Consider the following 20,178-nt stretch of genomic DNA (forward strand, 5'->3'; position numbering starts at 1 on the left):
ATGAGTAGTTAGCCATCCTGTGACAATATGGAACAAGCTATCCAGCCATGTTTTTGAAGCCAATACCCTGGTTTGTTTCAAGAAACCACTAGATGAAATCTTTTTATTAAAGGGCAGAAGGGTTACCTCTCTGTAATCTTTCTTTTTAAGGGCCACCTGTTGCTACAATTTGTGAGCAGGGCTATTGTAAAGGGAGCTTTGACAACAAACAATTTTTTAAAATCTGCTTAATACAGCTGAGCAGGTACCCTGAATTGCAACAGTACAGTGTTTTTCTTCACTAATAGTAAAATTGTACTTAGTCAATTTAATGTGTAATTTATGTAAATTATATATATATATTATTTTTATTCTTTTCTGTTTTTAATATTTAGGTCTTTCTGTGAAGCTGTGCACTGTAGACCCGTTACTCAACTTTTCTCCATAGTTTCTCAACACTGTTCTGAAGTCTTTCCAAAAGTCTTTAAGCCAAGTGAAAAGCTCAATATCAGAACATGACGTTGATATTTAGAGGGTTGTGTATGATTTTGGAACATGCACGGTGCCAAGAAAATGTGAATCCCTGATATAATTATGGAAATCGCCATTTCTTATCCTTGTTTAAGCAACAGTGGTCTTTTCTTAAATAGCCAAAAGGGTTTATATCGACCAATTCAGTATTTTCTGTGTGATGTAATGATGTATGATGTAGAAAGAAAATGAATAAGTTCAGTGTAGCTGAAGTCGTAGTCTATGTTGCACAATTGAGGGGATAACTAGAATCAGGTGGTAGAGTAACTGGGTACTAAGTAAACAAGGACTGAGTTTGGGATAATTATGTTTTAGGTCTAAAATATACAAAGTAAGATAACATACATAAAATATACAACCTAGAGGGTTCATAAACTTTTTTTCTGGAACTACATGGCAGCACTCTGGTCCCTGTGAGCTAGGGAATTTAATGATTTTGAGTGCAACATTTAGAATATTCCCAAGAGTATTGCTTCACGTCACAAGAAATGATTGGCCAGCAACCCATATCTCATCATCCTTTCCAGATGATGAATGCTATGTTTGTGTGTGTTTTAAATCAAATAATTTTCCTTCTTTTGGTATTTTACTTTTGATTCTCTGGCTTGGAGGAATCAATCAAATTTCAGTCATCTTTGTAGACTGAAACAACTCCCTACACAGTTGGAGTTAACACAGCTGTAACTACAAAGGAGTCAAAAGACATTGCGTTTGACACTGTCTCCAATGTCAAACTCAACCCACTCTGCTGAGCCAATTGTAATACCCCACTGGTGGAAGACATAGCCTAACATTCAAGCCACTGGCTTTTGCATTGTATGTCCATACCCATGGTCTGAATAGCGACTTTGACTGCTTGAGCTACTTGGGTACTGTAATATACTTAATTTAATGAAGCTCCTGTAAACAGGAGCTCAGGTCAAATGTCTAATCTTGCTTTTATATGTAAACATCTTGCCCACCTTTCTGCACATCTTTTCTCACAACCCTCCTTCATCTTGTAGCTGACTCTCTCACTCATTCCTCACACGTGATGGGGGGGGGGGGGGGTTCTCAGCCTTGACCTTACACCCAAGCGCTGACATGTGTCAGGTTGGGTTTCCCTCAGCCAGGAGAGTTACATCCATCAATTTTCTAATCACTTTATCCAATACAGGGTCATAGGGGAGTCAGAGCCTATCCTGGCAAGCAACGGGCATAAGGCAGGATAGAGCCTGGACAAGACGCCAACCACAGGGCACACACAGATCCAAACACACACAGACTGATACCAGGGTCAGTTTTCCCTGAAGCCAATACCCTGCCAGTATGTCTTTGGACTGTGGGAGGAAATCAGAGCACTTAGAGGAAACCCATGTGAACGCAGGGAGAACATGCATACTCCACACAGACAGCACCCCAGGAACCGAGCCCAGGGCCACAGTGCGGCGAGGCAGCAATGCTAACTACTGCGCCACCATGCCACCCCAGGTGAGTTACAGTCGATTTTAAACGTGTTACACTGGTAAATGTCAGTCTCATAACATTAATTAGAATTTTACCAGACTACTGAAATGGTTGGAATTGAATCCTAGAAGGGGATGAGTGTGGGAAAACAATATAGTCCACCAAAACAATGTCTGTTCCTCATTTATTGAGTGAGTGCCCCACAGGTGGATTTGCTGTGGTTAAAATTTTGCTGAAAGAGAAAGAGAAGCCTATCAAAGCACCTACAGATGCTGTTTTCAAATTTTAGAAAATTACCATCAGTAGGTTTGTATCAGTTCCAGATGAACCTGGGGAAACTACAACATCTGCAACTATTCTACTGCAATTATTGACACTGTTTTGCCTATCTCAAAAAAAATAGTGCTGAACTTTAAAAAGCTTTCTGGGAATACCCCATATCAGGAAACCAAACCTTTTCTAATAAACCCTCTCGCACTTGGTTTCTCAGAAAGAGGAAGTCAAAACCAAGCTGATGTTCTTTTTCAAGTGTCTTTTAAAAAGTACACAATTAGGGCCACGATCTGTACTATTCACAAGTGTAACACTAAAAAAAGAACATGACCCATAACTGAAGTGAAATCTCTTTATTTTTAGGGAATATTTTGACCCTCCAGAAACTAAAAAAAGGCTGCCCAGCATTTATCTGGGTCATAGCATAGTTATTACAATCTATTCATAGTGATGTAACATTTGACTAAAATAAGAAACTATCACTCGCAGGAGGTTATAAGCACCTTTTGAAATCTAAGTCCCTTTACTTCACTCGCTCAGATTTCCCTTATCGAAAGTCAAGTGTCACTTGACTTTGAAGGGCTTCCTCAGTCACAGCAGTTATATGTCACCCACCTCCATCTTGCCCTGTATCTCCAGGCAGCACTGAGCTTCACTGCACTTTGACAGCACCACCGGAGAGGAAATGAGGTGAAAGTACACACTGTTCTGTTTTGATTAGGCCATATGGTGGAGCAAGCAAGGGAAAGATATATTGGGAGTGCGATTGGAACTGCGCATTCATTGGTACCTATCATTAAGAGTGTATCACAGAGACAGAATGTGAAGAACATCAGGAAACCTTGTGATGACAATATGTCGATCAGCCCATAGGCACGTTTTCCCTTTTACTGCACAATGTGATAAACCCTCAGCTCCAAAATTTAGATCCCAGCTTAACCACCTCACAATGACACTTCACAGTCTAGATCCTACACCTTGTCCTACAGGCCCACACACCTGGTTTGTGTCCCAGTCCGGCTCTCTGTTACCCAATTGAAGCCTTAACTGACTTACTAATAGGACTAATTCAAACTGTGTGACTGTTTTCAGCTCTTAAACCTGCAGGAGGTTGGCCTTTTATCCTGCATTTCATGAGTAAAATAAAATGGGACTTTTGAATAGGAAAAAAAAAGTTGCAAATATTTCACTCAAGACAGCTTTTAGTTCAATTGATGTTTCAAATACATGACTAAGTTCATCTGGAAGGAAAACCTGTGGTCCTCCAGGATCAGGACCGGGAACGCCTGACCTAACAATCCATCCATTTTCGAATGGCTTCGTCACATACGAGGTCGTGAGGAAGCTGGAGTCTGCCCCAGCAAGCACTGGGCACAAGGCATGGTGCACCCTGGGCACATCAGTCTATCACACACACATAAGCACACACTCACTCCAGGACCAGCTTTTCCTAGAAGCCAATTAATCAATCAGCAAGTCTTTGGACTGTGGGAGGACACCAGAGTGCCCAGAGGAAACCAACATGCACTGAGAGAGAACATATAAACTCCACACAGACAGCACCCCAGGTCTGGAATTGAACCCTGGGCCACAGCAGTGTGAGGTAGCAATACTTACCACTGTGCCTACGTGCTGCCCCCATTTCCTAACCACTCTATCACATACCCGATCTGGACAATATGTTCAAAACTCAGTCAAAAAAGGCTTTTCTAGTATTAACATGAAACTGATTTTTGCAGTTTTGCCTTTATCTTGTGCTTGCAGAGCATAATTTGAAACAACTGATATAGGTGACCTTGTTGTCTTATGAAACTATAGAATACGCCAGTGAAATCTCCTGATAAAACACTAATCTCTTTCAGTCTGTCCTCGTAATTCACCTCCTTACAAATGACTCTTTGCTTCTTGTCTTGGGACTTTTTTTCTGCAGCATAAATATCATTTAATTTTTGTTGTTGTTGATGTAAGAGGATTGCAGTCACCCGAGATGTTTGTCTTACTTGGCAAGAGCATGAAAAAATCAACAGTCAAAACATAAAGCAGCTCCAGGTCAAAATATGTCTGGAGTCTCTTGTGTATTGAGTATATATTTATGAGCTTACCAAGAAAGGCAAAATACTTCCGCTGTGTGACTGCAGCTGAACATCAGAAGAAACATATCACTCAAAGCATGTACGATTTTGATAGTTAAAGTACAGATCTTTTGGATATTGATTACATTTTGGCATCTTGATTAATTGACCACAGTGATAGACTGGCAACCCATCCAAGACGTATGCTACCTTGTGCCTATTGCTTGAAAGGCTCAAGGAGAAAAGGCTCTGGCTTCTCCATGATCCTGTATTGGATAAAATGGTTAGAAAATATGATGAAAAGAGAAGAAAGGAAACACAACGTTTCGGCTGTGGGGCCTTCTTCGGGTGTTACACCCACCCAAAGAAGGCTCCACAGCCGAAATGTTGTGTTTCCCTTCTTCTCTTTTCAACATGGAATAAGCGTTTACTTTTTCCTTTGCAGCCTACACATGCTGATGCAGCTACCCACCAGAAAATACGATGAATGTATTGATTAATTGACCATTCACAATTGACCACATTACACTTGCATGACATTGTTGCATAATCACTGAATCACCTCATTAGTGAGGGAGTTAACTAGGCTCAGGTCATGAGCTGATGAACCTGATGAATATCAAGCCTGGTGAAAATCAAGGGTAAAAAAACACAGAAGGGAACCAATATGGTCTACTTATCAAGAGAACACCCTCTCGCCACCTATATGTTGGAGACTGACCTAAGATGATGCCATGTCACTCACTGTCTGGGATGTTCACAGCCATGAATTTGAAACCTAGCAAGGCACACAACCCATCATGAATAGGCTACAGTCTGACCACATGTATGTACACTGATTAAAGATCGATCATCCAGGTGAGATGGCTTAGCAAGTGTGGGAGTTTCTATACAGCTCTACTTGTAGAGAATGATGGCAACCAGACTGCAAGACACAACATTACTCACGTGCTTGGACCTCATCCTGATGTGGCACCAGTTCAGGAGGATCACTCATCCATCATGGATAGGCTACAATCCTAATGGCTTGTAGAGATGAGTAGGTGACAGTTACTTCATGGATGCCCCAGTCACGAGACATTGACTTGGTGGAATGATCTGAGACAATGTGCCTCACCTGGAGCTCAGAGATCAGAGTTAAGCCTCAAGCTTATCCAGGCACTAGAAGAGAAATGGGGAGCATCCAAGACAGCATCTGCAAAGTATGCGTCACAGATACGGTATTGCTTCTAACAATAGCCACCTGCATTACAAGATTGTGACTTTCGCAGTAGAGGTCCTGTAGATGACAAATCTTACACATCATAATGAATTTACTGATGTCCTATCTGTTCAGTAACACTTCTGTCCATTTTCCTCGAAGTAATGTCGTGAATCTGTTGCAGTTGTAAGTTGCACAATGGCACAGTGACAGTGGTTAGCATTGCTGCCTACCAATTCCAGACCTGGTTTGCTATCTGCATTGAGTTTGTATGTTCTCCCCATGTTCACTGGGGTTTCCTATAGGTGGTATATAGGTTTCCTCCCACAGTGCAAAAAGATACTGGTAGGTTAATTGGCTTCTGGGAAAACTGGTCCTGGTGTGAGTGTGTGCCCGCCTGTGCCTGTGTGAGCCCTCCAGGGTGGATCCTGCCTTGCGCCTGCTTGCCAGGACTGGCTCCAGCTCTCCTGCGATCCTGAATTGCAAGAGGCGATTATAAAATGGATGGATGTTTACATTGTGTACTCTGATGTACTGTAAAGCAAGAGAACCAAAGAAGAGGTTTGTGTGATTAGAACCTTCTATACCACCAGTTTAAACAGGTAAGTCTGAGCTGAATTGAAGGTGATTGTTGGCTGTGTGATTGAATGATGGCAGTTCGATGAATAGGTGTGAATACATCATTAAACCATTTGACTAAATACAGTTGAGCCCATATCTGGAGGAACAGAACGACAGCTTTCCTCTTGTACCCAGATCTAAGAAACAACATCAAGGGAAAACATGATAAAAGAATGAAGTGCTGGCAACAAATCAAAACGCCTCCAGAAAACGTGTGAGGTGGTTACAGATCCTGCAAAAGAAATTAGGAAATTTAGAGGGGAAAGCCTCATATATAGACCTCAATATTTTAATAATAATAACAATAGGAGCTATCACCCACAGTGTGAAAATGAAGAGTCATCATAGACTACCCATATTAACAGACTGAGAATTTTGAATCACACCGGTTTTAGATTTGACTCGTTCTGTGACACTGCTCTAGTGTTACCCCCTGATTGATTTGTTACGTGTAATTGTGAAGCGTTTTCAAAAACTTTTTTTAGTCATATTCAAAATAGTGCGTGGCGTTTGTATATTAACTCCATGTTTGTGTGGGTTTCCTCCAGATGCTCTGGTTTCCCTCCCACAGTCCAAAAACCCGCTGGCAGGGGAATTGGTCTCTGGGAAAATTCACCCTGCTATGAGTGTGTGCCTGTCTGTGTTTGTGTCTGTCTGCCCTGCGATGGACTTCCAGGAACAAGACCTTACAGACCTTACGTTCCAGAACAAGACCTTACACAGACACAGACACGGATACACTCCCACCAGGACAACTTTTTCCAGAAGCCAGTTACCCCACCAGTACGTCTTTGGACTGTGAGGGAAAACCCACACAAACACGGGGAGGACATACAAACTCCTTGCAGACAACAGAAGTGAACCCAGGCAGCAATGCCAACCAGTGCGCCATCTGCCACTCCGGTTATAAGAAATAATAATTCGAAAAAAGCCGTACCAGTTATAAAATGCTTTAAATTATTTTTTTATTACCACAGTGCATTAAACAAAGGACAGCCCCAGACATTATGTTTGTTTTCATTTGAAACATTCCACCGAATTTAAAAATATACTATATATTGCTAAGCACAATATCAACATTCCAAAATGTCACCTTTTCTTGCAAATGTACGTATATTTGACCTTTTTTTAAAGTCGTTGGTGTGCAGCATAGAAATGGTTTGGAATTCTGGGTTTCTACCAAAAATAATAACAAAGGCCTTAAACATCAGCCTGCGATGGTTGATAATGGTGGAACATTTCTTATTCTGAAATGCAGAAAATTGCACCGTGGAATGTGGACAAAGAGATCACATTTGAAAATTAAAGGAAAAGCCAGAGCCCTCCATGAAACCCAGCCGGTTGTGGAATGCTGTTACAGTTTTTTTTTCTGCCAAGCTTCATCTGCTACTGAATACTTTCAATTGAAAGTACCTGGCTTTATCCCACTTAGGAGAGCAGGCGGAATATTGACCTGACAGCAGCAGGTTTCTTACCAAGGTAACAGGTCTAAAACTGAACACCAACTTTACAGCTTTACTGCAGTGCTTATACAAAGAATGTCGCATACAGTACAAATCAGCCCTTTGATGAATCAGACAATTCAGAAGACAGCCTTTATCCCAGAACACTAAGAGTTTCCTCTATCCCTGACCTTTTCTTCCCCCCACTGTAGCACTGTGCTCCCTGTTGCTTCAAGTGATTCCAGGGATTTTGTGAAAGCTCACAGATGTTGGAAAAAAAACCTTGGGATTTGATTAAACATACAAATTCCTACAAAAGCTGTGACAAGGTCTGATGCACAGTCTACCTCAAAAGCTCATAAATGGAACAAGGACAAGTGTAGGCATTATGTATAGGTCTCAGAAACAGGAGGCACTCCCTTGCACAGATACAGTAGTTGTGGGCGTATAAAACAAACGTTCAGCCATAGACACAGAAGCTGACGTGTAGATACTCTTCCAGAGAAACCAGGGTTTCTTCCAGGGTTGATAAGACTTTTAGATCAAGAAGCTACTTAGCAATCCAATGAACAAGGTCAACTCAATGCTTTTCTCTGATTTAGCTTTTTTTTGTCACATGCAATAAGTCAACTAAGCATTTTTGGGAGGTGTATTTTGAAACCAGTTTCTTTGAAACCTCTTTAATCCCTAAAATACAGAGTATTATACATTCATCCATCCATTTCTCAACCACTTCATACAAAGTTGGACAGAGCTGGAGAGACACACTCACACCAGGACCAGTTCTTCCAGAAGCCAATTCACCTAAAATGTATCTTTTTGGACTGTGGGAGGAAACCCCCGCAAACATAGAGAGAACATACAAACTCCATTCAGACAGTACAGCAATTTCAGCAGGTCTGAAATTGATCTCAGGGCCGTAGCACTGTGAGGCAATGCTAACCACTGTGTCACTGTGCTGCTGTGATATTATATAATTCAATGTAATTGAGGCCATACACTTTTGTGTGTACATATATTACAGTACATGTATTTTTGCATTAAACTGGTACTTTTTTTTAAACTGTTGATTACACTGTTGACACTAGATAATACTCAGAAACAACCATGAGAAAACTATGGCTGACCCTTCTTCAATAATCTCAGGTGGAAAGGTGGTGTATCCATTAAAATAGTTAAAAAATGCAGCTCTAAAATAATGAGAGTACTGTATGTACAGTATGCAACACACAAGCACAAACTAGAGCACAAACAAGCACTATAAGGTAGCTTACCCTTTCCTATTATGGAGGGCATGATAGTGCCCAATTGTACATAGTACATAGTACATAGGGCATGATGACCAATAGTACAGATCCAGTGATCCAAAAAGACAATTTCATTATTTTTGTGTGTCCAATTGAATGTGTCGGGGATCATTTTTGGAATTTGACAGTTTTGTGTTTTTAAAGTGCTTAAACACTTATACAAATACACTATTGTCTTAATACATAAGTAATCATTACTTGTTTTAAACAATAAACCTTGATCTAAAGCAACCAGGCTGTCCTGCTGGTGGAAAAGGGACAAACCTGTTATCCTGTGAAGTTTCATAGGGGGGACTGGATAGGACAGTGAGCTACAAGGGGGGAAATCTAGGAAGGACTTCAACTTAAAGCTGATTTACAACAGGTGAGGACAAAATACGTAAAATATAACAAGAAAAGTGGTTCAGTGTTTCCAGATTTCAAAAAAGCAAAAAACCTTTATTACATATGAGTGCATTTAGATGCAACTGCGTGAGTAAGATCTGGTTGTTTAATCACACACACAGTAATGTTTTTGTACATACTGTAGTGTGACATTCAATTACAATACACTGCAATTTTCCTGTTCATATTAATCACACTGGTCACTGTGCTCTGAAAACTTGGCACAGTGCGTGTATTACACAACACGCCATCTCAAATAGCATTTTGAAATGTAAAAATAAGAAAACTATAAGTTATATTAGAAACACAAGCACTATTCATCTAGTTTTAATCTAAAGCACGCAGTTTTACAACAATTTGTAAAGTGCACAGTGACGTGGTCAAATCGAGAGAGCTATGTGAGGCTGAATTCACAACTTGAGTCTCGAGGGCAGTACGTGTGGGTGCGAGTCTTTCTTTTTTATGTCTAGAGGTCACATCAGCTTGTACTTCACAACTGAGCAATCCCACTCTCTTTTTCAACTGCGTTTGTTTTCATGAAAACAGCAGTCACTGCCCAAACAAACACTCCGGTTACTGGTACCCTTTTTCTGAACACCTCAGTACAACTGACTCAACAAGATGAGTAATATGGGGGTTCCCTGGCCCAGTTTTAAAAGACCTGCTCTGGCCATCACTCTGTGTATTTACACAGCTGTGAGTGTGCTTGTGTGTACAGTGGAAGCAATGATTGGTTATTATTCTCCTATTCTTGTTGTGTGTAACAGGGAACCACAGTTTAACCTTAAGCTGCCCACTGGCCATGATCCTGGTAAAGCTCTTAGCAGAGGGATTTAAGTTTTTATAAAAATTATACTGTTCCTGAATAACTGGAAGAAAGCATGAGCACACAGTAGTGTCCTATAAAATGACCAAAACAAAAACATTTTGCATTTCCTCCTTTTCAATCCTGTGAAGTTTTTTGCTCCTATTGATTATTCCTACTAATAATGTTTTCCTTGTTTGCACAGGATCTCCCAGATTAAGTAAATAACACAGATTAGCTGTTCATCCTAACAAGAGGTAGGAACAGCAAAACAACTGATTGCTGTTACTTATTTTACCGGGAGAGTCACTGCAACTCAGGCCAATACCTTATCAGTCAACACATGATGAATAGCAACTACAGTACTAAGTTACAGATTTTTTAAAATTGGCTTTTGTATTGCGATGTCACTAATACATGACATCATTTGAGTTCTTAAAGTGGATATCAATATGAATTAAGGTCTTATTGTTACTAGTCCATGGAAGTGTGACATAGGCATTGACATTAGAAAACCTGCTGTAATGCCTTTTACAATCACTAATATTCCACAAATTAGATCCATCATAGTGTCATGCCAACATATTTATTTTAAAGGTTAAAAAAACTTTGCTGTGTAGTGAGGCTCCTCACTTCTATCAATCACACCGTTGTCAATGGCTCCTCCTCTGCTGATTGGTTGAGGTCCATACGGATCTCCAAGGTCCCCTGTCTCTCACTGGTGGACTGCGTTGGGTGCTGGACAATGGTGGTCTGGGACAGGCGGCCTAATGAGGACATGGGCCGATCCCTGAATGACCGCGCAGAGGCTGGTTAGACCAGGACAGAAAGAGCAGAGAAAGGGGTGATTATGGATCCTTTCCAACCAGCTGTTCTTTATAAAATGTTAACATATAAAACGATGCTCCATTCTCCCATCTCTCTGACCTGTTTTGTTTTTCAACAACTGCTCCTCTATTATCTTAACAAGCACATGACCCTATCTCATGCACACGATCCCATTGCAAGCACCTGCTGTCAACCTCTGTGTTCCAAGACGCCTTACTGTTCAAGCGGGCTGAACTGTAATCATTTCTCCTTATCTACTATGTTGCATATCTAGATCTGCCTTTCTCCTCCTCTGTATTATGTTTGAGCAGTATTTGTGCTGTATTTAAGTTTTTAGACTTTTTGTTTATGTTGCATTATCTATCCATCCATTTTCTGGATAACTGTATCCAATACAGGGTAGCAAGGTAGTCAGAGCCTGTCTCAGCAAGTAACTGCCTTTACATGTAATTCAATTGCACTAGGATCCATAAGCCAGTTTGGGTAAAGACTACAGACAATATCTTTTACATTGCAATGCTGATTTTTTTCCTCAACCTTGCAATAATTGTAATATTTACTCCTGGTCTACCATCCGTCTAGTCATCTACTCCTGGTGCACCATCCACCCACCCAGCCATCTGCTCCTGCTGTACCATCCACCCACCCAGCCATCTACTCCTGGTGTACCATCCGTCTAGTCATCTACTCCTGGTGTACCATCCACCCAGCCACTAGCTTGAGACCATGCTTTCAGACAATTTCTTCTGTTCCATGTCGTGCTTGTTGGTTTCTTCTCTGCGCTAGGGACGGTCCCTTCAGCACATCAGCGTGCCAGAGGCTCATTCGAGGGACAGTGAAATGAAGGTGGCCCACGGGCCCTGCTGAGAGTACCTGAGCGGCTGCGCTGGGTCTTGGCACTCTGGGGGCGGGAAGGGGCTCCAGTGCTCATCTCGGGGGTGCTGGGCTTTTGGGGCAGTGACCGGGTGGCCTTGTCTTTGTTCCTGTTGCTGCCTGCAAAAACCATGTCAGAGCAGCCACAGATGAGAGGGGGTCGTTCGTCATTCTGGAATGCCAAAGCACCTTTCATCTTTCCCACTGGGTTCTCACCCATGGCATGGAATACAGTACACCTCAGCTTTTAGTGTAGTGTGAGTTAACATGCTTCTCCATGCCTCATCTCATTTACTATTTCAAGGAACCTGCGGGTCTGTAGTTCTCCATGGCCTTGTTAATGGAACACATAGACGGTGCTTTGCATTATTTTAATGACTACATTCTCAAACAAGTACCAACAGGCTTTTTAATATGTTTACATAATGAAAGTTGTGGCTGGTGCAGGCCAACATATTGCTCTGAGGTTATTAATCTTCAAGTCCCCTGCTAGCCAGCAGGATGGAAATGCGGATGGAGTAAGTGAAGAAGGCACAGATACAACACGTAACATGATAATCTTGAGAAAGTTTCATACTGAGCAAACTGGGTTACAGCAATCATTAACTTAAAATCTAATAACATTTTAGGTTTCAAATAGATGAAATATGTGAACATCCTTAGGAATTTTACCCTAGGTTCTTGGGATGGACTGCCTGTCCCACTTACAGGCAGTCAGCCACATGGCCTGCTGATAACAGCTCAAGTGTGCCACTATGGTGAACTGTCAGAACAGTTCAGCCTGCAGAAGCAACCAGCAGTCTCTGACAAGTACATTCAGTACTTGAGGTATAAATATTTCCTGTACTGAACAGTTTGTTCAGCTCTCTGCGCTGCCCACCAGCTGATTTTGGACTGGGATTACAGATTTAGCACTCCTCTGGCATAACAATGGCCCTTAATAAACTAAAGCCTTTATTTGGGTCTATATTTTCATTCAGCCCTTGTACTGTAGTACATCAAAACAATCTGTCAGCATGCCTAGGATCACCCATCCTGAAGCGCTTCAAAGTAAAATTCTGTGCTCAAGATTAATTAAAATATTTTGCGGGATTGACATGGTCACAATTACTTATGATATCAAATCACGTGTCCTCCTTTTTCAATTTCAAGAACACATAAACTTTTCAAGAGTAAGTTGTGATCCACAAAAACAGGATTTAATGTTTGTTTAAAGCTTTCTGCCTGTGTGAGGTCAAACATCATCAACATGAGTACTGCAACAGCCACAGATTAAAATAATGAGCCCTCTTTCACACAGAGGCGATTCAACTGTGACAAGACGCCAACTCGACAGGGCCTGACGCAGGCGATCATTCAATTTGTGCTGCAGGAGCAGAGGTACTATGGAGATGGCCACATTATGTCTGAGGATGGATCACTAACTCAACTGTTAGAACAGAGGAGAGCTTTGCCCTCAATGGCACTTTAAAAAAAGCTGGCTTTTCGTGAACGGCATTAGGAGCCATCACTTTAAAACAGAGGTGGAAACAAAGCAGAACATGCAGTTTTTTGGAGGCTTGTCCAGAAACTAGGTTGTGGCATTATTGGCAGTGGATAATTTAAAATATTTATGCAGACCAAGACAGATTAAAATAACATTACAGGACATGTTTTTGAGAAATACTGACTCAAGCTCAGCAGATCTACTATCTCTGTATCTTACAGATATGACCAGCAAAACAGTTTCTCCGACTCTTAGCAACTGTTTTGGAGATGCTGGGTTTACAGGAGAAACTCTTGGAAGCACTGTGCAGTTCTCTACATATTTAAAGCACCCCAGGGCTCTGTGCAGCTGTTACTGATACAAACTGGCTACTCACTGTCTTTTAAGGAGATGGTAGGAAGTTTGGCCTCTGTTCGAGAGGTGACCCTGGTGTCCAGACGACCTTTGTAGATGTGTCCATCCAGTCCCAGGATGTCCACCTCCTCTGGCTGAGACAGAGGAAAAGAAGGGGCTTAGACAGTCAGCCTGATCTTTCAGCAGAGTAAAACCCTTATAGCAGCACATAAAAAGGCCTTTAGTTTAAAATGTTCTTTAAATGTTAAAACTAATTGCACAATGCTATTAATTATTGGAATTCATTAAGACTTGCAAATATATTCTGTTGAGAAACCGTGACGATTTTCATTTGACATTCTCCCTTGTTTTACTAATGTAACAGCCTATCAAAGGCTCTCAGCTAGGAAATAAAGTAATACAAAGCTATTTTATTTCCCTATTAAATAACTGATATAAATACAATATTTAATGAATGGTCAGTTATTACTTTAAGGGGAATCTTTAGGCAGACTACAAAATTTGTCTGGATTCAAAGTTGGGTTTAACTAATTCTGGAAAAATTTAGTTTTATTACAGCATTTTGTGCCTGGCAAAAATTTAAACATCAATTCTGTTTCAAACTCTGGGCAAACAAACAGAGTATTTCATATGTTCACTCAAACCACTTCATCCAATTCAGGGTTGTGGTTGAGTCAGAGATTATTTCAGCAAGCAATGGGCGCAAGGTAGGATAGAACTTGGATGGAAAGCCAGTCCATCGCAGGGCACACAAGGAGACACACACATACACTCACACCAGGGCCACATTTCCCAGAAGCCAATTAACCTACAGTGATGTGAAAAAGAAAGTACACCCTCTTAAGATTCTCTGGTTTTACATATTAAGACATACCTGACCTTCACCTAATCCTCACCAAGTCCTAACAGTACATAAATCGAACCTCCTGTGAGAAATAGCACACACAAATTCGATCATTTCACAGAGTGCTTATAGTCAACCCATAATTCACGATTCCAGAACAAGAGCTGTTAAGGAGCCTACCTGGTGGCGTAGTATCGGGGCCGGCTGGGCCTCCTCCTCCGCCTGGATAAAGTGGGCGATGTGCTGCAGGCGGGTGTAGCGCCGGCTGGGATAGGTGAGTGTGTGGCTGCCCCCACAGCTCCGAGACACAGCCAGGTAGCCGTAGTCGGAGAGCTCCGGGATCCGCTCGCTTTGGGACAGACAAGAAACAGCATCCCACACTGACCTCTCAGGACCTAAATCCTACACCTAGGCCCACTCTTACATCTGTCCATCCATCCATTTTCTAACCACTTTATCCCATACAGGGCTGTGCGGGAGCCAGAGCCTATCCCAGCACGCAATGGGTGCAAGGCAGGATACACCCTGGATGGGATGCCAGTCCATCGCAGGGTACACACAGACATGAACACTCTCTCACTCACACCACGGCCAATTATACCAGAAGCCAATTAACCTACCTGTATGACTTTGGACTGTGGGAGGAAAGCTGTGCAACACAGGGAGAACATACAAACTGCACACAAATAGCCCCCAGGAATATGGTGTTCCTGTGCTGTGAGGCAGCAATGCTAACCACTGTGCCACCATGCCACCACTACTGTTATGTATGGTTACGTAAAAAACAGTGAAGTAGTTCGTTCATCACCCCGATCTGCTGTTTGCCAGTGGTGTACTCTCATCTTCTAGAACACAAAAACGTCTTGAGAACCACTGTATGATAAGCACTATCTATGGGTGGAACCACAACCATTAAGAAAAATACAAAATATGGTGAAAGGTTTTACAGCATCCCATTTGTGACTGATTTCCTAGGAACAAAAAAAACACTAATTCAAGGTCAAATAAGCATCTTCCTGTAATCTTAGCCATGAACTCATCAGATGGAAAGTACTCTTTCCAGTTGTCAGCATCATTGTAATGTCTCCTTCGGTTTGAGCTGTCACTGGCATTATACATTATGCACAGTAACAAGCAATTAATCTGCTACAATTGTCATTAGGTGGAAGGATGGAAATTATAATCAAGACTAATTGGATATCAGTGTGGATTACTGTCATTATGTCAAATTACAGCTCATATTTCTACAGAGCCTTGAATGTTTTTGATGCTGACATTAATATGTTCTGGATAAGAGATTCATCAGTAAGGTGAGACCACTGATCTCTTAAACAACGGCATCAGATCAGACCCAGATAGAGAAGCATGTGGGTTAAGCTTCATAAATCTGGCGTATTATTATCACTAAACTTAACTCCAAATGCTTCAAATACATTTGGAGTATAAAACACTGAAATAAACAATGCGCTTGTCCACTTTGTGTAATTAAGGGGTAAATTAAGCTCCACTGGGTTTCGGGACCTGTCTTGATCTTACTCACTGCCTGGGGACACTGTTGCTGGCTCTGTGCGGCAGCCCTGTAGCTGTAGTGCAGCGCAACTGGCTGTGCTCCCTGTAGCCCTGGCTCGACACTCTCTCTGACCCCCCGTACTGGCTCTGGACCCTATCTATCTGACCGCACAGCAGGGTGTGGAGCTGCCTCATGTGAACCATCCTTTTCTCCGATGCTGCCATCTCGAAGTGGATCTGATTGCTCCCTGGCTTCAGGCTAAACGAGGAAACCGGGCATTACAAATGAGCCGTGTGACCCCGTATCCCACAGAGGAGGTCAGGGACAGAAAACAGACTGATTTCAAACTCCTGTGCCTACAACAACTAAAAAGTGATCTAGAGAGATGTGCTGATTTTTCTGTATTTGGTCAAATAATTAGATCAAAAACTAAGAACTTAAATAGAATGAATTTCTGAGGATAATAACTGCAGCTTTCCAGGAATAGAGTTGTTACACTACTTCATAAGAAACACTTTTTGTAATTTAAGATGATATATTCCATATTGTCAATCCAAGACAGGACATGCTGAACTTAAATTCATAGGGAGATGCAATTATCAATACAGTTGACCATAAATACACCAGTTCTAGGTCTGCAATGCAATGCATTTTTGTGCAAGAGCATCACTTATGTTTAGTTTTGTTTGGTGCAGCAGATAGGCTTGTTCACAACCAAACCACATTCTTCTCGTGGTCCTGAGGTGGGGCTTCTTGAGATGAGTATCTGTTTTCTGAGATCGCAAGAGCATGCAACAGAGATGATGAGGCAAACTATCCCACTTCATCTCTTCTGCTTAGTCTGAACCACTCACTGGCATCAGTAACACTACTGAAATATGTAAGTACCTGATTAAAACTTTTCTCACATTTTCCACAGAAAGATGACAATCTGCAGCTGGAGAAGATGGAACTGTTAAGACCTAACAGCACTGTACTCTTTTAGAAAATACAAGACAATTGTATGTTGACAGTTTTGCACATGTGCTGTGTTATCCACAGGAAACAGGAAAGACCTTCAAACTGTGTAGAAGAGCTATTCTTTTCAGAAAGAATTTAAAATATGAAAACTGCCACACTCAATGAGTCTTTCTATTCTCAGAAGCTCTCACATTTGCATGAATGGGAAATACAAGACCATAATTAGATCAAAGTAGGTTTGGAAACAGAAATATCAATAGTAACAGAAACTACTGTTTTAATATGTCATGAATTATTATGATACAATCAGCAGAATGCTCTAAAATCTCTAGCGTTTTGAATGAAAATAAGAACCATTGCAACATTTAGGAGATATGATGAACAGCTGGCTACCTGTAGTTCTGGATGTTGCAAGAACTCACTAATACAATGCAAATCACAATGTCATTCCCCCTGATACTGAACACAAGCAATAAAATAGCTACGGGTTGTCTCTCCTGGGCCAGCATTAGTAATGTCACATTATTAAAGCGCCATTCTTTTTGGTGTAATCTGATTTCGCCCCAGTTTTGCAGTGTTTACGGAGAGCATGCATTCCTCAGTGGCCACAGTCCAGTGAGCCGGGGTGATGCGGCTGCGATCCGTCAAACACGAATCTGGCTGTAACAGGCGGATCTGCGGGCCCAGGGGAGAGCGTGTCCCAGGGCAGCGAGCAGCTCTCACCTCCGGCAGTGCTGGCGCACCTGCTCCAGCTCATACACGGTGTAGGGCCGGCTGGACTTGTGCAAGGGCAGGCTGGGCACCGAGGGCATGGTCACGATGTGCCTGTGAACGAAGCCCCGTAGGGCCACTGGGGGTTACAGCTGGAACCTGTACGGTATATTAATTGGTCTATTCTTGCACTGCAGTGTCCAAAGTAGTTCCTGCTTAAATGTCTTAAATGTTTCAGCTGGAACTGTCACTTTGTTATGCAACTCATTGTACTCTGCTTTAAACCACTAGCATGCAATGTGTATTATCATTATTATTACAGGAATTCATATTGGAAGTTTGTGTGAAAAGGAAACCCCCCAGAAAAACATTTCACTAATCACCACGTCTTCAAGGTGGAAACACACCTTTAGACGTTGATTTACAGGTATTCATCACACTAACATCCCTTGCTTACCCCAGACTGGTAAGGAAATGTAATACCTCCAATACTGCAATCCCCTGGGTTATTATAGGGGGTTCTGACTTCCTACTGTAGCTCATGTAGTTAGGAGGTCTTCCCCCAAAGCATGCTAAACTAAGACATATCAATAAATGCTCCTTTATTTCAATAGCATTATTTAGGGTTTCCTTCCTAATTATTCTTAATAGTAGTACATAAAACTTCCATAATGTGGTTAAAAGAAGCTGAGATCTCTAACTTCATCATCCATTATGTAGCAGACTTAAGGCCATTGTGCTGTTGGTTTACAAACTGAATAACTTCTATTTATTTTCCTTTGTTTTATGTACAGCCTTAGGAAATATAACTATTCAAAATATCCCAGCCAAGCACGTGAGTACTGCTTATTCATCCAGGTCCAATTGTCAACACAATTCTTGTAGAATAAATACAATTTCATCATCATCAGAACTACTGCCATGAGTATCTCTTACCCAGATAGCAATTCCCAGTCCAGATGATTCTTTCTATACCAATATTTTTTTTTATATAAAATTAAAATCACAAATGGCTGAGATATCCCAGACTCAGATCAGGCCTGAACACTGAGCTGTATTACTTTCTTTCCATTGAAGACCAGGATTTCAATGCTTTCGCTTTGAAAATACTACAGGTTAAATAATCCCTGCACTTACGGTCCAGGAGTCAACATGTCCACTGGTCTGTCACAGGAAATACAGTGGAATCGAGCCACAAGCTGCCTGTGAGAGAGAAGAGATGTTTAGCCATCAATATCAAGACAGCAGCTAAGTGCTTAACTGGCAGTAGAGGCCAAATCATGACAGTCTGACTTTTGATTTCTTTTGCGTCTTCAGGTTCTTCTCGGACAGCGTGTTGGATTGGACAGGTTAGGGATGGAGAGGAGCTCTCGGCCATGGCAGGCCTGCTGCTTCCTTACTTCCTTATACCAGCAGCGTCGTCCAGCTCGTACTGGGGGGTGGGCTGCTCCTGCAGCTGTTTGCGGATTGTCTTCCAGCGATCCTCCAGCTGCCTTTTCAGAGGCTCCAACTCAATGCGGTCCAGCTGCAGGCACAGAAGATACCAGCACACCAGGACTTTCACCATCTTTTTTTAATAAAGCAGACGAAGATTCTGGCATTGTTCAAAGTTCACTTCTGATGAGCGCGTCATTCACAAGAAAATGGCAAGCTTTGCTGAATGTCATAAAATGTTCCTCCTTTCTCAGCTGCAAAACAGTAAAAGTCTGGCTCGAACACCCAATAAAATTCTTCTAGACAGATTATTGCTCACACTGTGCTCAAATTTCTGAAATGATTATACTGTAGCTGAAGTGAAAGAATGTATAATTAGAAGCCACAAGAAGCAAAATGATCTGAGAACCTTTTCAACACTCAGTTTGATTTCTTACTAGTTGACTGTGGTTATTTCTAAAGTTACCCGATGTTTTTATAATCACTGAGAATCCTTTTTTGCATTTTCCAACAAGCATTGCAGGATTTTTTGACCTGAACTTCAGACTGACATTGTTGTTGTTTTACATTGTAGTTAAGGCTCGGAAACGGGCCAGGCCAGGCCTGGGATGTCCCATCGACTTGCTTTACCTTGCAATCCATCTCAGCAGAGATCTTCTCGATCACCCTTTGCCAGTCCTGCTCCTGCCCAGAGATCTTGTTCAGTAACTCCTGGAACATGTTGTTCAGCTGTTCAGTCGTGGTGTCAAACTGCAGTCGGCTCACCTTCAACTCCAGGGCCCTCTTGTCTGCTTTCTGTGGGAGAGAACTCACATTAGTCTGACAAGTACTGCCCCCTTAGACCACCTGATGACAGCACAATTAGTGTTGTGGGCTAGTAGGAGCCGGCTGGTGGGTCACTGGACCCCTCTCAGTTCCAGGTCCTTCCAGGGTCTGGAGATACTTGGTTGTCATCTACTTCGGGAAAAGCTGAAGAAACAGCACTCATGTCTCTATTGTGAAATCTAGGTGAGAAGACTCACAATATCTATGTCCATCTCCACACGATCTTTGTCAGCTTTCTTTTCTTCCAGAATCTCCATGGACTTGTACAAGTGCTGAAAATGCAACACAAAAA

The 20,178-nt window shown here is 41.8% G+C and overlaps 1 protein-coding gene across 1 annotated transcript in view; it reads right to left on the reverse strand.

Moving 5' to 3' along the window:
• Positions 1 to 10,703: 10,703 nt before the first annotated feature.
• Positions 10,704 to 20,178, reverse strand: part of LOC148823977 (glutamine-rich protein 2) — a 32,001-nt gene continuing 22,526 nt past the window's right edge. Inside the window, exons 12-21 of the mRNA XM_088928224.1 lie at positions 20,084 to 20,158; positions 19,692 to 19,856; positions 19,028 to 19,152; positions 18,765 to 18,830; positions 17,640 to 17,741; positions 15,987 to 16,214; positions 14,627 to 14,795; positions 13,625 to 13,736; positions 11,763 to 11,882; positions 10,704 to 10,870 (exon numbers count right to left, since the gene is read on the reverse strand). Of these exons, the coding sequence (XP_088784350.1) occupies positions 10,704 to 10,870; positions 11,763 to 11,882; positions 13,625 to 13,736; positions 14,627 to 14,795; positions 15,987 to 16,214; positions 17,640 to 17,741; positions 18,765 to 18,830; positions 19,028 to 19,152; positions 19,692 to 19,856; positions 20,084 to 20,158 (1,329 nt within the window). The remainder of the gene's footprint in view (positions 10,871 to 11,762; positions 11,883 to 13,624; positions 13,737 to 14,626; positions 14,796 to 15,986; positions 16,215 to 17,639; positions 17,742 to 18,764; positions 18,831 to 19,027; positions 19,153 to 19,691; positions 19,857 to 20,083; positions 20,159 to 20,178) is intronic.

The sequence above is a fragment of the Atractosteus spatula genome, chromosome 11 (assembly GCF_055471065.1).
Source record: "Atractosteus spatula isolate fAtrSpa1 chromosome 11, fAtrSpa1.hap1, whole genome shotgun sequence".
Classification (NCBI taxonomy): Eukaryota; Metazoa; Chordata; class Actinopteri; order Semionotiformes; family Lepisosteidae; genus Atractosteus; species Atractosteus spatula.